The sequence below is a fragment of the Dermacentor albipictus genome, chromosome 8 (genome assembly GCF_038994185.2).
Source record: "Dermacentor albipictus isolate Rhodes 1998 colony chromosome 8, USDA_Dalb.pri_finalv2, whole genome shotgun sequence".
NCBI lineage: Eukaryota > Metazoa > Arthropoda > Arachnida > Ixodida > Ixodidae > Dermacentor > Dermacentor albipictus.
In genome coordinates, this window is record NC_091828.1 from 108,181,124 (window position 1) to 108,198,413 (window position 17,290).

Genomic DNA, 17,290 nt, shown 5'->3' on the forward strand with positions numbered 1-17,290 from the left:
CTCCTATAAGTGTTTGCAGGGCCCTTTTAGCGCGAGTTCAGACACTGAGTGAAGAAAAATAAACAAAGGATAAGGCACACATATGCGATGATACGAATGAAAAAGCAAATAAGCTGTATTATTGTAGGCACATTTACGTGTATCTAAGACATTCTTTTACGTCTCGGCCGTGCATTTATCTACATGATCTCTTTGAAGTCACGGTTCAATGGCTTGGCGAGTCCTATGAACGTGGCCGTCGAACAATACAGGAAGCAGGGACCGTCTCGAACCAGGACGCCACCGGTTGGAGCGCCAGCCTGCTTCACCCACGTGATCCGCTTCTCGATGCCGGAGTTCCAGCTTCGGTAGTGAACGTGTACACACTTTATGCGAGGCTTCAGGCGATCACTGAACGCCAGCACGGACACCTCGGCGACATTGTCCAGTAACGTCACCGCCGACAGAAGGCACAGGTACTGCAGGCTGGCGATGCGGGAGATGTTTTCCTGGAACGGAACGATGCCCGCGGGAAATTGCATTACGTTCGTGAATGATTTAGACCTCCAAAAATTTAAGAAGGGTGTAAACGTCTAACTCGCATTCTTTCGCCAATAGAAAGGATGCAATGTGCGAGCGATAGACATTTCCAATTTTAAATCCCTGTTTTTAAGGTGAAAATTATTTTACAGCGGATGCATTTGAGCTGGTTAGCTCATGACCTGAGCACAAATATAACGAAATAACAGGACGTGTGTGTCTCTTTAATCCCGTCAGGTTATTTTTCGCTGTTTCAGCATAGGACGTCTTCCCGAAACCATTTCAGTTGCCCTTATGTAAGCCGTCGTTGTCTTCTTATGCGGCAAGTGTTTTAAAGAGAAATTAAGCTTTCAGAAATTGTGCTAAGCACCGTAAAGGATTTGAAGGCAGCAAATAGGTTGTGTGTTATTGCTTTAACTTATGATAGGGATTGATGGCCTGTTCTGGCGAAGCGGCTAGCTCTCGAAAGCCGTTTTTCTTTTTATCTCTGCGAGTGTAATTATGTAGTTACCTTGAGCATTTATGTCATGAAAGATACCTAATCGCAGTAAACCTAATGCAGAAGTACTTTGTTGCGGATTAGTTGGTTCATACTGAACAAGTAATGCACAGCGGAGAGTATGTTTTTTTCCCGCTTCTGAAGGGAAAGTGTGCGCTTCTTATGTCACAGTGGTGGCGAAATCGTTGTAGAAGTTTCCGCCCTTTCGGGTGGTGCTAGCGATCACTTTACGCATATGTTGGCTTCATTTCGTTTCTTGCAATAAACAATTCGGGGATCTTGTGTTGATGTAGGGCAAGCTGAACAAGAATCGAAAGCCACATCTGACAAACAGCTCTGTGAGCGTCAGATGTGCCTCTCTGTTGTCCTTGTTCAGCTTGCGCTACAACAAAATAAATTATGCCGTACCAACAAGCCCCTATAGCTATCCTCATAAAGAACGGGTAGTACGCTTTATGCCCACCTGTACCTCCACCATTTTTCATGTATTTTGCACACTACCTAACTCGGTGAGGAGATAAATAAACGAGGCAATTTGACTTCCTGCGCCACCGACACGTCTAGGGTACGGAACCATCCTTAAATGTGCTCGCGGCAAGAAAAGCCTGTTGCTCAAACCCGACTCACCAACAGACACGCCTCGCCGAAGGGCAAGGCATCGTGCCGAAGCACGAGACAACTCAGCAAGCTGTTTCTGGCGAGCAGCTGTCCCAAAGACGGGTAGCCTAGGTGCGAGAGACTCGGGCAGTCTGAGAGGCGCACCGAAACCGCTGGGCAGGTCTCGACGAACCGAAGGGAGATACGGTCATGCACATCAGTGAGAGTCAGCCTGGCAAGAACATTGTGAAAGACGGGAGCGCGGTCGTACATTTGCAGCATGTCTTCGAGATCGAGGACGAACTCACCCTCGCAGACGGCACACCGAACGAAGCTACCCCGCCGATCGAAGCGCACGTCCAGTTCTTTGAATTCGGGGCAGTTCTGCGCCAGACGGCGCAGAGCTGACGGCCGGCGAAGCCCGCAAGGGGTCACCGAGAAGGATTGCAGATGCTCCAGCGAGCGGTCCTGGAGCAGTGCCGTCAAGTCGAGGTCGGGGCCGAAGTGGAACGCGCTGAGGTTAAGCTCGACGATTTGCTTGAGCTTGAAGGAGATGAAGTCGCGAAGACTGTCGCGGTACGCGGCGCCAGCCGTCGCGTAAAAACCGTCGGAGGGCTGTGCCGGAAGTAGCAGAAGACAGAGTTGGCTCACGTTTGCCCAGTAGTGTCCAAGGGTGGCCACACGAATCCATTCCGCCGTGGTGCCTTCTGCGTGGTGGACGGCAACCACGACAAGCTGTGGCGCCAGAAGGAGAGGATCAACGCTGCCGTCAACGAGTTCCCGGAGTAGAACGCAGTTCCACATGTTGCTTGACTTCTGGTAGCAGACGTTACCGCAGACGGCGGCGCAGCTCACGAACTCCAATGGTTCGGGCGGCAGTCGAACGGAAGCTGGCACCTCGGAAGAAAACGCGAATGTTTCCATACTCGCGCAAAGTTGGAAAACGACGTTGCACTCCAGGAGCGCGTTGATGAAGATTCCGCGCGCCAAATGAACACGCAGCTCGTCCAGCTTCGGGCAGTAGCGCACGAGCGCGCAGAGGACCTTGAAGTTCATATGGCCGCTCACTTCAGCGTACATGCGGCGGAGATTGAAAGCCAGGGCGCCTGGCTTTTGCGACGCCATGTAGTGCACGCGCCTTATTTCAGACTCCACGTCTGTATCAGCCGCGAGGGAGAACTCAACTTCCTTCAGATGCGGAAGCCGCTCCAGCAATAAACCGAGCAGGGCGCTCGGCTTGAGCGGGCAGGCGACGCACCGCAAGGCTTGGAGTCGCCTACATCTGCCGATGTGCCGAGGCAATACCTCGGGTTCGAGAAGCATGCAATTTGTGAGGTCCAATTCGCGGATGGGCTCTCCCGACCTCGTAGTTCTTATCAGCTCGTCCATTGAAGACGAACGTAGGCTGGGGCTCAGTCTCAGCGTCATTTCGGTGCTCCCGGGACGTGTCTCGTTAGGGAAGCTGTTCACACTCGTCGATTATAGAGGCTCGAGGGGGGCGGCCGTACGGACGGGTATATGCGACTGTGCTAACCGAGTGTTACGGGCGACCGTTCACACATGTTCGCTGCACACGTGATGCACAACTTGATGTCACGTGGGTGCGGTGGCGCTCTCGTCACTCCCAACGCATGCAAAGAAAATATGTCAGCGAGATTAGCGAAGGCGTGCGCTACTCGAAAGGTGCGCGCACGTGTTACTACACCTTCACTCAGCAAAGATTATTGTTCAAAGCGGCGAACAGCGATTTAGAGTAGCAGAAGTGACAAAGTCGTTCGCTCGTTTCACCCCCTTCCACATGGCTGCTTGTTTACAGCATAAAATTTAGATGCACGAACTCGCGGATATGATACGCTACACGAGATAAGGTTTTACCGAAGCAATGGATGTGTGGCTGCAGAACACGGGAGCCAGCTTCAAGCGATGTAGCCTGTAACCTAATAAGTTAGAGGCTATAGGTTAAAGGTTACACTTACAGGTCACAGGCGGCACTCACGTTATCCCGAAAATCGGGCTGATCGAGGCTGAGGTGACCACGCGCGAATTTACATGAACTTGGCGGTGACAAGTGAACAGTGACGGCACGTAGCATCATGCCGAGACATCAGCGCGTAGGAACTGGACTTCCGGTTATTGTAGCCCTCTGCAACAGCTTCTGTTTCATGGGTCGTCTCGTTATGATTAGGTTGGCTTCTTGTCTGCACATCCGATAAGTCGTGACGTCACACTGCTGCGGCTTAAGTCTCAGCACCGGCTGCAGCGCGACCAGTGAGCGTTTACATGCGCGCTGAAAACCGGTCGAACTGGGTCGACCTCGTGCAGTCGAACCGACTCAGCCCGACTTGATGCTCGTTCAGGCCGACCGGCCAGCGTTTGCACGAGCTCAACAGGCCACTTTTAGAAGGAGAAGCCGACTGGACCGGTTTCTGTCGGGTTCATGCAAAATGCTCCGATATATTAGCGCTTGGCGAGGGCTATTGCTGGCGGTACTTCGTGCTTAAGCGCGCTCGTTGGTTTTTTAACGAAGGACAAGTTAACAACACTGCGACACCGATAAGATGATGCGCCAAGTCAGAAAATTTAGTTTTCGTTAGAGCATTGCGATGATTGTACAGTAGTCACAAGAAAAAAAAATAACTTAGGGCAACAAAATTGGACAAAAACAAGGCGACACAGATTGAAACACAAACAGCTCACTCCCTTCGTGAGTGGGTGCGCTATTGATGTTCATGCTTTCGGAAATGCGCGGCTTGCAAAATATTCAGTGTTTTAAGAATTCATAGTCATGGATGACGTGTTTAAAAAAAATTATGGGGTTTTCCGTGCCAAAACAACTTTGTGATTATGAGGCACGCCGTAGTGGAGGTCTCCGGAAATTTGGACCACCTGGTGTTCTAACGTGCACCTAAACCTAAGTACACGGGTGTTTTCTCCCCCATCGATATGCGGCCGCCTTGGCCGGGAATCGATCCCGCGACCTAGTGCTCAGCAACCCAACACCATAGCCACTGAGCAACCACGGCGAGTGGATGACGTGTTTGCGCATCTGTGTTTGTCGTGCAGTTTTGATGCCTAAGTAATCTCTTTCTCCGTGTTATTTAACGCGCGAGATAACATGACAACATTGCGCTGCGCGTTTCTCATGAGCCTGCCGCAAAGCTCGATTTAAAAATAAATTTCACTGCGTTAGGTGCCGAAACCCCGATACGATCATGAAGTACCCTATCGCATGGTCAGTTACCAGGAAATAACTCAGCACTACAGGTTAGCCAGGGCAGCTGTGTAACCGCCAGCACACAAATAGCTTAACAAGCGACAAGAAGTAGCTTGGAGACGTCTTCAAACGAACAGCTTCCCCAACCCCGTAGCCTATCGCTACTACTACCCGGACCAATACCCTAATACATGTAAGCATTGTAAGCAAAAAGCGCATCTATTGCATAACATGTGGTCGTGTCCAGCCGAAAATCACACAAATCACGAAATAAGTAATACTGAGAAGTGGGAGGCCGGGTTGCTCAGCTGCGACCCTGACCCCCAGGCCAAGGTCATCGAGAGAGCTGAAGAAGCCGCCCGGGCCCAGGGGCTCGTGGCTGCCTAACAACAAGGTCATCCGTCAATACCTTGTTTTTAAATAAAGTCTTTACTCACTCACTCACCCTGCAGTTGGAAGCCTGAGGAATAATTTTGACCACCTGGCTTTCTTTAACGTGTGCCCAACGCATGGTGCACGAGCGCTCTCTTGCGTCTCGCCCCACTTTCCAAATGCCATGGCCGTGGCCGTGTGATGCCGTACCGCTCCCTCGAGCTTGATGGCTCGTATTGCAGTGCTCTTTGCTGTGCGGGCATTTCATAAATTTCTGCGGCTTTTGCTTGTCCCCCAAGTACACGCCTACGTCAAGTCTCTGCCCCCGGCGTCTTTATTTTGTCGATACAGAGAACCCGAGCCAACTTATCGAAAACGAAACCACGCTTTTGAACGGGACGGTGCGGAAGCATCACGCATAATTTCAACATGGCTACTCGATTCAACGGAGATTATTTGCGCCTGCTGAACCTATTCACGGTTCGCTGCAAATCTGGGTAGCTAAGTGGAACGTTTGGGGAGGAACTGCGTTGTGAACCGGAAGTTCAGCCCAGGTCGTTCTTTATTTTTCTTATTTTTTTGATGAAATTCTCCCACCATCTACGGGTGGCTACGCTGACAAGAGTCAACGAGGTCTCTTGAGGCGATTAGTCGCATTATGCCGAGTGTCACGGGAACCGTATTACCTCGGAAACATTCCCATGTATCGCCCCAGTGATCTCAAAGGCATGCTTATATCTGTGCACATTTTCAGGGCGTACTGCCGGTATATTTATTAGCGCCAATAACGGGCACGAAACACTTGTGTCTTGCACGTCGAAATCGGCATAGCAGCAGCACACACGGCGCGACTGTTGGTTTTAAATCTCCCGTATCGTGCACGGAAGATTAGTGAAGTATACATATAGTGTGCGACAACTTCGAATAGTGAAGGCTCGGGTCGAATACCATCCGAATAGACCGTTTCATCGGGCGAGGAGGATAGGGCGCGCGGAGAGCCTTTCCTCCTCTTTGGCTTGGGCGATCCGGCGCGGCGCAGCTTGAAAGTATTGCTGTCGCGTGCTGCAGAACGATTTCTTGATGTTTTAGATCGTACTCTGTGAAATTTAGGCCGTGTCCGTTCATATAAGGTCGTCAGGGAAGCCTATCGGTGCATCGGTAACTACAGTAGGCGGAAATATCTCTTGGGGGCGCAAAAATATGACGCGTTTTATGAGCCGCGGTGTACGCACATTATCAGTCGCGGTGTGTGCATGTGTTGTGAACTATTTTGCTTATATCGGTTGTAATTCAACAAAGAAAACCGGTGTCTCTGTATTAGCAGCATCAAATAGTAAATCTGCTCAATATCTGATCGCTTGGAGTGGGGAGTAAAACATAAAGCATAAGAGCGCATGCTCGTGCACGGCCAACCTAAGGCAACCACGAAACATCTACGCGGCTGGCGCAATCAAATGTTTGTGATGCACCGGCATCGTTCTCTTGCATTTCAAGTCTAGTAGGCTTGAAATTACCATATGTCTACGCTAGCCTTCCTGCATGAGGCCGATGGCGCTGCTGAACACAGCGATCACTGCGGTTGGTGATCCAGCACGGTACATATGTAAGCTGTGCGCTTCGGCATTGCCTTTTTGGCCTGCATACAGCCTTAACATATGAGGTATCGCATAAAAAGAATGCGATGCCTATTTTTGAGGACAAAATTTCCGTAATGCGTGTGAGTGCGTCGTAGAGAACGGAACGAACGCAACCGAAAAAGAAATTCGGTTATCATCCTCTTTCTAGAAAAATAAAGAGAAAACGGGCTAACGCCGCAACAGGGCCTCGCATAGTCACGCCGCACAACGTTTATAAATATATAACCGCCGATGTGGTATGCTTGGTCCATGCGGTATATAGAACAAAGATATATGTAATCCAGCACCTACCATTGCTTAGGACGCTCGCGCAGTTCGTAAACAGTCCCTTTGCTGGACAAGCGTAATTCAGACTGTAAGGTATGCTGCTATCACTTGCCAAAACTATTTTATTCAGGGGCGGAAACCTCATCCATCGAACCAAGTAGTCACGCAATGTAACCTGCAGCGAACAGTTTGAACGCTTGTCAAAGTATAACATCACAGCTCCTATCGTAGCAGAACGGTACCCACGCTCACGCTGTTACGATCGTCGCGTATGTTTCGTGGCTCCTAAACCGCAGCTTAGAAATAGAGGGTAATACTGCAATAAGGTCACATTAGTGACTGGAACATTCAGAAATACACAATTCATCTCCGAGGCTGATTGTAGACTCGAATATGCGCGCGCAAATCGCACTGCGTGTTCCGTCCACCTCAACGCCGGCAGAAATTCCGGCCATGACGTCTTAACCCATTTCAGCACGTCATCACAAAACCGTTTACCACGTAGAAGACGCACGTCATACTAAACAGGCCGCACGACGGCGAAAACAAACGCCAGAACCTGCCGCCGAGCGTATACCTGCCATGCAAAAGACCGCTTTCACCCAAGCCAGTATGGCGCTGCTCACAGGCGGCGCCACTGCGCTCACAATATGGCGGCGCCTACGAAAAAACGGTCGATAGGCAGGACTTGTACTGACGTCTTGTACTGATGGCTTGTACTGACGTCGGACTAGCCGCCATGTTGGTGGACCGGGACGGCGAGGAGCTGTACGTGTCCCTGACGGCACGTACAAATCTAGAATATTCCCATGCATACTCCGAATTTTGTGTTTTCGGTTATGTCGCTAGGAATTGAATTCGCCCAGGTGTATGTGGAAAGTTCTTTTTAAGTGTTCTTCGCAGAACATCGCTTCAAAGGAACGTGCCGGTCTCAGTAATGGATGAAAACGTATTCCATCAACTCTGTCTTTGGCCGAGTACATTGTGCAACCTCTCGTGCGCAGAGTTCGCACTATGGATAGAGCTTTCTTTCCTTCTCTACCTAATTCACCACCGGGGCTTCGCACATTGCCTCCGAGATTCGCCGCACGATCTCGGAGGATGTGTTTCGCGCTTTCGTAATACCCGAAACCGACAAGCGCGGCACGGAGGGCTCTGTTGACCGGCGTTTCCGCAGCGCCACCTGGGCATGCCGTCACGCCTTTTTTCGAAGTCTGCTCCCTTTCGCGACATAAAAGAAATTAAATAAATAGAGGGAGAAGCCCGTTCCTACTAATGCAATAACAGGCTCAAACCAATCTAAAATGAATGAAATGGGGTGGGAAAAGACCCAAGGCGCAGTTTTGAACATATAAAGAGCCAATTGGAAAACGAAATTGTGGGCACGGGAACCGCTAGTATCCCAAGACGTGATCAGCGAAGGCACAAGGTCCTCGCCTAGAGCGTTTATTGTGTCCTGATTTGAAAAAGAAAGTGAATAGTGAAGATCGGGTTGCAAAGGGCCCTTGTAGGTCTGGGGAGGAGAAGATGGTGATAGTGAAAGGATGTCCGTGTCCCTTGAATGGCTGTTTGAAACCCCAAGTGGCCTGTATGATAAATACCTGAAAAGGAATCTAGAGAGTACTCATTAGACGCGGCGTCAATGACTGCCCGGTCAAAAGAGACTGGTAACCGGGCAGTCATGACCACCAAGACACAGAAAACCTACGAAAGGTGTATACTTAGGAGCCTTCATCTTATTTATTTACAGATAGCCGAAAGTAGGAAGAAACAAAAATAATGTTTGTTATTCGCTAAATGAGGTATGAGCAATATATGGCTGACGCGCTCCGGAAGCATTGTCTCACATGTAGCGCAGTTTATTTAACGAGTTCAAGAAGAGTTACAGGGCCCCTTTACCGCGATTTCAGACACTGAGTGAAGAAAGAGAAATAAACAAAGGATAAGGCATACATATTCGAAGATACCAAGGAAAAAACAACAACAAAGAAGCTGTATCATTGTAGGCACTTTTACGGGTATCTATGACACATTATTACGTCTCGGCCATGCCTTCATCTACATGATCTGTTTGAAGTCACGATTCAGCGGCTTGCTGAGTCCTATAAACGTAGCCGTCGAACAATAGATGAAGCAAGGACCGCCTCGAACCAGGACACCACCGGTTGGAGCGCCATGCGGCCTCATCCACGTGATCCGCTTCTCGATGCCGTCGGTAGAGCTTCGGTAGTGAACGTGTACACACTTTATGCGAGGCTTCAGGCTGTCGCTGAACGTCAGCAGGGATTCCTCGGCGTCACTGTCCTGTAATGGCGCCGCTGACAGAAGGCACAGGTACTGCAGGCGGCTGATGCGACAGATGTTTTGCTGGAATGAAACGATGTCCGCAGAGAGTTATATTATTAAATAATTATAGGATATAGGAATTAAACAAAATAGGTAACGTAATGAGGAGGGAAGGTAACCGATGATCATTAAGGTTTACGGTCTGGATTCCCACAGAAGGGAAGCGTAGCAGGGGGCGGCAGAATGTTAGGTGGGCGGATGAGATGAAAAAGTTTGCAGGGACAACATGGCCACGATAAGTACATGGCCAGGGTGGTTGCAGAAATATGGGAGAGGCCTTTGCCCTGCACTGGGCGCAGCCAGGCTGATGATGATGGTGAAATATACCTCCAAAATTTAATGAGGGCGTAAATATCTTTACCTCGCAGTCCGACGGAGAAAGAATTGACGCAAGGGTGTGAGTCATAGAGATTTACATTCTCAATCCTTTCTTTCTGGGTTTGAAAAATTTTACAGTGCACGCCTTTGGGCTTGTTAGCTCCTGACCGTAGCAGAAATATCACGAAATAGGAGGATGTGTGTATGTCTCTTCTTTCCCGTCGTATTAATTTGCGCTGTTCAGCTCAAGGAACGATGCCACATGCAAGTGCACCAGGCGAGCGGCAGAGCCTAGGACGTTTCGCCGAAGCAATTTCAGTTGCCCATATCTAACCGTTCTATGTCCGTGTCTACGGTAAATGTTATAAAGGGAAATTAACCTTTCAGAAATTGTGCTAAACACCCTAAGGAATTTGAAAGGAGGAAATAGATATTGTGTTACAGCAGAAACCTATGGTTCCAATCGGTGGCTTGTTCTGAGTGAAACAGCCAGATCTGGGAAGCAGTTTTTTTTTGTTTCTTCTGCCGTTAGAGTAGTTACCTTGAGCATTTATCTCATGAAAGATACGCAACGCCAGTAAACATGGCGCAGAAGTACTTTTTTGCAAATTAGTTTTTTCGTGCTGAACAAGCAACGCACAACACAATCTGTTCGTCTTTTTCGCTTCAGATTGGAACGTGGTATCTCATGTCACAGTGGTGGGAAAACGATTGTAAATGTTTCCGCATATCGGGGGGTGGTGCTCACGATTACTTTGCCTGATGTATTCGTTTGCTGTCGTTCCGTGCAATAAAAGAGTTGGTAGTCTGTGCTTTGTCTTATCTCTCCATCTACCATTTTTCTTGTATTTTGGGCAGTACGCCATTCACTGAGGCCTCCCCCTCCCCCAAATAAATAAACTGAGAAATTTCATTTCCGGCGCTTTCGACACATTTAGATTACGGAACCATGCTCGTGGCAATGAAAGCACGTAGATCAAACCCGACTTACCAGCAGACAAGCGTCGCCGAAGGGCAGGGCATCGTGCCGAAGCACGAGACAACTCAGCGAGCTGTTTCTGGAGAGCAGCTGACCCAAAGACGGGTAGTCTGGGTGCGACGGATACGGGCAGTCTGACAACCTCACCGAAAGTGCAGGACAGGTCTCGATGAGCCAAAGGGAGATACGGCCATGCACGTCACTCAGAGTCAGCCTTGCAAGCGCATTTTGAAACATGGGGGTGGCGTCATGCATTTCCGGGATGTCTTCGGCATGGAGGTCGAACTCACCCTCGCAAACAGTGCACCGAACGAAGCTGCCCCGCCTATCGATGCGCACGTCCAGTTCTTTGAGTTCGGTGCAGTTCTGCGCTAGACGGCGCAGAGCTGATGGGCGGCGAAGCCCGCAGGGAGTCGCCGAGAGGGATTGCAGATGCTCCAGCGAGCCGTCCTGTAGCAGCGTCGTCAGATCGAGGTCGGGTCCGAAGTGGAACGCGCTTATGTTAAGCTCGACCAGTTGCTTGAGCTTGACGGAGATAAAGTCGCGAAGACTGTCGTGGTAGGCGGCGCCAGCCGTCGCGTATAAACCGTCGGAGGGCTGTGCCGCAAATAGCAGAAGACAGAGTTGTCGCACGTTCGTCCAGAAGTGTCCAAAGCCGGCCAGGCTAAACCATTCCGCCGTGATGCCTTCTTCGTGGTGGACAGCAACCAGGACCAGCTGTTGCGGCAAAAGGATGGGATTTATGTACCCGACAGCGAGATCCTGGAGTAGGACGCAGTTCCACATGTTGCTGGACCTCTGGTAGCAGACGTTGGCGCAGACGGCCGCGCAGCTCGTGAAGTCCAACGGTGTGGACGGCACGCGTTGATTAGAGGCTGGCACCTCGGAAGAGAACGTGAATGTTTCGAAATTGACGCCCTGGTCGAGGATGGGGTTACATTCCAGGAGCGCGTTCATGAAGTTTCCGCGCACGAAATGAACACGCAGCTCGTCCAGCTTCGGGCAATAGCTCAGTAGCGCGGAGAGAAGCTTGAAGTTCAGGTCGTTGCTCACTTCGGCGTACATGCGGCGGAGATTGCGAGCCAGGGCGCCTGGCACTTGCGACGCGGTGTTGTGCAGCTCCCTTATTTCCGAGTCTACGTCCGTCTCAGCCACGAGGGAGAACTGAACTTCCTTGAGACACGGAAGCCGGTTTAGCATTAAGTGGAACAGGGCGCTCGGCCTGAGCGGGCAGGCGACGCACCGCAAAATTTGGAGTCCCGGACATTTGGCGATGTGCAGAGGCAATTCGTTGGGTTCGAGAAGGATGCAATTTGTGAGGTCGAGTGTGCGGATAGCCGGAACCAGTATCATAGTTTCTAGCTGCTGGACCAGAGAAGACAGCCCTTGGTGGGCACGTAGCACCACCATTATTTCGGTGTCCCTCTGCCGGTGTCTCTTTAGTGGAGGGCTTCAGGCTCGCCGAATCGTAGAGGCTCAAGTGGCACTGCCCAACGAACGAGGAAAGGCGATGGGGCTAACCGACCGTTACGCACGACTTTCGACGAATGCTTGTTGCACACGTGATACACTACGGGCGAGCAACGTGACGTCACGCAGGTGCGGTGGCGCTGGCGTAACACCTAATGTGCGTGGATAAGAAATATTTCCGGGAGATTTTCGACGGCGTGCGTTATCCGGCAGGTTCTCGAACGAGTTTTACACCTTTACTCGGCAAGCATCATTGTTCAAAGCGGCGAACTGCTATGAAGAGCGGCAGAAGTGACAAAGCTGTTCGCTCTTTTCACCCGTTTCTGCTTGCCTGCTTGTTCGCACCGTGCAATTACAGATGCATGAACCAGTGGATATGATAACCTACACGAGATAAGATTTTACCGTAGGAATGCATGTGTGGCTGCTATAGAGCGGAGCCAGCTTCAAGCGATATAGCCTCTAACCTTATAGGTTAGAGGCTATAAGTTACAGGTTACACCTACTTATAGGTTAGAGGCTACATTTAAGTGAACGCGGCAGTCAGAAAATTGGGCAGAATGAACATGGCGTGACCGCATGCCCTTTAACATGAACTCGCTTCTGAGAAGTGTTGAACAACGACTGCACTCAGGGCCGTGCCGGGATATCGACGCGTCCGAACTGCACTTCCGGTTCCCGCCTGCCGTCTGCAACAGCTTGTCTTTCATGGGTCATGTCGTTATGATTAAGTTAGATGCTTGTCTTTGCCTTGTCGTGATAGCCTTCCCGTTGCACTGTGCACAAATCGCGACGTAACACTGCCTCCGCTCAAGTCTCAGCGCTGGCAGTAGCCCGATCAGTGAGCGTTTACATGTGCGCTGCAAATGGGTCGAACTATGTCGACCTGGCGCAGTCCGGCCGACTCAGCCCGACGCGACGCTCGTTCAGTCCGACCGGGCGGCATTTGCACGAGTTCGGCAGGCCAGTTCCAACCCGACAAGCTGACTTGACCCGATGCCGTCGGGTTCATGCAAAACGCCCCGATATATTAGCCCTCTGACGCTCAAGCACGATATATTGGCCTCGAGCTCCACCACTGGAAAAGCTGGCGCCACCGTCGGCGTGACGTGCTAGGAGGGATCACGTGGACATAGCGGCCGCGTCGGCTGCTTCGGGCGCGCCGAAGCGAGCTGAAAACGAGTTTGAATTCCCTCGTACGCTGCGGTTTTCATTTAGTGGCGAAATTTACCCGCTTCGAGTGTCTCCTTTACAACGCTTGAAAGCACTACGATAGGTAGTGGCTGCTTTTGAAGGCGCGCGACATGGTAGGCTACTGCTCGGTGCCGCAGGGCCGGACGCACGTAACGGAGGCCGGTGTCAGCCTTATTCACACGTACCCGCAGGACAAGAAGCTGCGTGAAGCTTGGCTCGCGAAACATAAAACCGGCAAGCAGTCATCGGCTACAACTCGGGTATGCAGCAAGCACAGACGCGAGGAAGATTTCTGCTACGGCGCCCGGTCTGCGATGTTTTGAAAACACGCACTGAGACGCACGCCCGAGTCTGCTGCCCGACTAATGTCATGACGGTTTGGTCTATGAACTTGTCAAGTTCAGTGGAGTGGAAAGGCAGCGGTAAGAAGCACATTTAAAGAAAGCATGGCATATGGTCATGTTATGTTATGAATTAATGCACTGGATTACAAAAAAAAAGGAGCAGGGGCAATTTCACGCTGAGAACGCCGATAAACATACAGTGTGACGCAACTCGAGAAATAGTATCGAAAGGTCAAAGAATTTAGAAGAAAAAAAAAAGATTGAATCGTCGCGACGGCACATCACAGTCACCGTAGGCGTCGAAGTCTCTACAATGAAATTATTTTTGAACAGTTCTGATAGCGCCCACAGAACAATGGTTGCTTGTATACTGTCGAATGCTCATATTCTGCGGCCTAAAGGTCATGGCACGGTGCGAAAACGCGCACGCGGAGAAAGCAAAACAGTGCGCGGACAAGCAGTCGGTTGCTGCGAATCTGCGCGATCACTGCATTGAGGCTTCATTCTGTTAAGGTCCATTTAGTTATACAAACACTATAAGAACATATTTCACATGGTTTGCTCTCGGCGTTTATCTACCTTTCACGCAAGAAGCCGGTTCGGGATACTCCATCGCGGCGACCGCGCGCAGTGGCGTTCACTGTACGTATTCGGTAAAGAGATAGCGGCTGTAAACGTTTGTGTGCTTTCAGTTTGCCCAAGATTATTATTTAGACAGTAAGAAACTTCTAATGTTTCGAAAGTACTTACAGAAATGTCCGGGAGAGCTCGCGGGTGGTGTTTTCAGTGAGCGCTGACAGCAAAACCTATGAGGAGCGCGCCACGTGATCCCTCATACTACGGCAGCGAGGCGCTTCCGATAGAGGGCGACTCCGTAACTCCTCGCCGCCAATACCGCCGGCAGTATATCGTGCTTGAGCGTTCTTTAGCTGCTCAACGAAGGATATGCTGAGAACAACGCGACGCCGATAAGGCGATGCGCCAACTCAGGACCATTGTTTTTCGTTTGAGCATGGCGGCTATTGTACAGAAGTCACAAGAACAAAAACTGATAGCAGGAAGATTAGACAAAAGCAAAGCGACACAGAGTTGAAACATGAACAGCTCACGCTTCACACACTTCGTCAACACGTGTGCTATTGACGTAAATGTTTTCGGGAAAGCGTGGCGTCAAAAAAAAAAAAAATCAATGTTTTGAGAAATATTACTCACGGATGACGTGTTTCCGCATTTATTTGTTTGGTGCAGTTTTGATGTCTTACTAATCTATTTTTGCGTGTTATCTAACGCGCGAGATAACTTCACCGTGTTGGTGAGCGTGGTTCTCGTGAGCCTGCCGCAAAACTCGATTTAAATATAAATTTATCTGTGTTACGCGCCGAAGCCCCATGGCGATCATGCACATGATAGGGAATACTCCAGAATAATTTTGACCACCTGACTGTCCTTAAAGTGCGCCAATTCATGGTAGACGAGCGTTTTCTTGCGTCTTGCTTCCCATCCACATGCCGCGGCCATATATAGCAGCAGCATGCTATCCCGCACCCTCGATCTTGGGAGCTCGCATAGCAGTGCTCTTTCTGTGCGGACATTTCTTAAATTTCTATGGCTTTTTCTTGTCCCCTAAGTACACGCCTACGTCATGGCTCTGCCCTCGGCGTTTTTATTCTGTCGGTATAGAGAACCCGAGCCAACTCGTCCAAAACGAAACCACGCCTTTGAACGGGGCGGTGCGGTGCGGTGCGGCATCATCATGCGTAATTTCAACATGTCTATTCGATTCAACCAAGTGTATTTGCGCCTGCTGAACCTATTCACGGGGCGTCGCAAATCGGGGTAGCTAAGTGGAACGTTTGGGGAGGAACCGCGTTGTCAACCGGAAGTTCAGCCAAAGGTCGTTCTTTCCTATTTATTTCTTTGATGAAATAGCACGACCATCCACGGGTAGCTGCGCTGACGAGAGTCAACGACGTCTCTTGAGGCGATTCCCGGTAGCCCAGACCGGTTCACCAGCCGTCGCTGGTTCTCATGACTTGGGCTACGCAAAACATATTATGCCTCCGGTTGCAAACCTCATTCAGAAAACAGCACACCGCGCAACAACTTCCACCCCTTCCACTTTTAGACGGTGGTCTAAGAACGATAGCTTGGTAAATTCCGATAAGTTTTAAACCCCACAAATTGCCGTAGACGATCAATTCACTGGCAGTGGTCATCACACCTGGCTCCAGTAAGCAAAGCCTACCCCTTATCACTATCCGAGTAACGACTTATGAACTTTCAAATTTGTCGTAGACTTCCTTGAACACAACAATGCGCTTTCCACGCTCTCCCAGCGCCAACTTATATGTTAAAAGAACCCGAACAATTATATAAAAAAAATTATTCTGTTTTACGTGCCAAAACCACTCTCTGATTATGAGGAACGCCTTAGTGGAGGACTTCGGAAATTGCGGCCACCTGGGGTTCTTTAACGTGCACCTAAATTTAAGTACACCGGTGTTTTCGCATTTCGCCCCCATCGAAATGCGGCCGCCGGGGTCGGGATTCGATTCCGCGACCTCGTGCTCAGCAGCCCAACACCATAGCCACTGAGCAACCACGGCGGGACCGCACAATTATTGCAGAGTGGAAACGGAATGTTCAATGGCTAGTACGTGAAACAAGGATTGTTTAAAACAATTAGTCAAAAAGTGATGACTGTAGCCAGCCATGAATGTGTAGTTAGTAAAGCAACAAATAATAAATGGTAGCTTACAATGTGCTTTCAGGTTTATACGTGATTTCCTAAAAACATGGTACAAATTATAATCGATGTTATTTTTTATAGAATTGGGAATAAGTGAATGAGCTCTGGTGAGGGGTTTGACGGGGTCACTCTTCAGATGTGAAAAACTCTTTCCAAATAGCCGACATATTTCCTTCAAATATTTATTTATTGTTGTACCTATGCGCTTCCCACTTGGTGGCCGAAGAGGTTGAAATATTTACTTTGCAACACCTAAACCAGCACGCAATTGAGTCGCATTATACCAAACTATTGCAATAAATTTCATTTATGTATGACTAAATTTCATAACGTTTAAGTTCCCGTCGATAATACTTCCTATACTCTAATACTCTAGTGCACTCTAAGCTATGTGGTTTCACACCGTGGGAAGGACGAGCTCAAAAAAAAATACTCTATGAAATGAAAGGTGAAAAACTTACTCACACAACTCAACCCCTTTCAGTTGAGAGCTGCTTCGGACTGTGTTTGCCACCCCATAGATACATAGTACATGAAGAACCGGCTGACAGTCATATGTCACCTTCTCAAGTTCTTCGCCGGAAAGACCTGGGTAATGTCCCCAAGCGCCCCGCTGCAACTATCTAGGGTTTTTTCTCTCAGCTTCTTGCGGTCATCATCATCAGCCTGGTTACGCCCACTGCAGGGCAAAGGCCTCTCCCATATTTCTCCAACAACCCCGGTCATGTACTAATTGTGGCCATGCCGTCCCTGCAAATTTCTTAATCTCATCCGCCCACCTAACT

General features: G+C 49.8%; 3 protein-coding genes across 3 annotated transcripts in view; all 3 read right to left on the bottom strand.

Moving 5' to 3' along the window:
* LOC139049029 (uncharacterized) overlaps positions 1–17,290 on the bottom strand; it is a 75,113-nt gene that overhangs the window by 18,881 nt on the left and 38,942 nt on the right. The window lies entirely within an intron of this gene.
* Positions 92–3,291, bottom strand: LOC139048990 (uncharacterized). Its single transcript, XM_070524006.1, has 2 exons — positions 1,646–3,291; positions 92–488 (listed from the first exon to the last, which is right to left on the bottom strand). Exons 1-2 carry the CDS (start codon positions 3,041–3,043, stop codon positions 180–182), a joined length of 1,707 nt encoding a protein of 568 aa, XP_070380107.1. The 5' UTR covers positions 3,044–3,291; the 3' UTR covers positions 92–179.
* Positions 8,815–13,236, bottom strand: LOC139048991 (uncharacterized). Its single transcript, XM_070524007.1, has 2 exons — positions 10,761–13,236; positions 8,815–9,472 (listed from the first exon to the last, which is right to left on the bottom strand). The coding sequence occupies exons 1-2, from the start codon at positions 12,156–12,158 to the stop codon at positions 9,164–9,166; spliced, it is 1,707 nt and encodes a 568-aa protein (XP_070380108.1). The 5' UTR covers positions 12,159–13,236; the 3' UTR covers positions 8,815–9,163.

Coding starts and splice junctions, on each gene's coding strand:
- LOC139048990 (XM_070524006.1), bottom strand. CDS start 3,043: ATGACGCTGAGACTGAGCCCCAGCCTACGTTCGTCTTCAATGGACGAG. Junction 489..1,645: donor TCGGCGAGGCGTGTCTGTTG/GTGAGTCGGGTT, acceptor GTTCCGTTCCAG/GAAAACATCTCCCGCATCGC.
- LOC139048991 (XM_070524007.1), bottom strand. CDS start 12,158: ATGGTGGTGCTACGTGCCCACCAAGGGCTGTCTTCTCTGGTCCAGCAG. Junction 9,473..10,760: donor TCGGCGACGCTTGTCTGCTG/GTAAGTCGGGTT, acceptor GTTTCATTCCAG/CAAAACATCTGTCGCATCAG.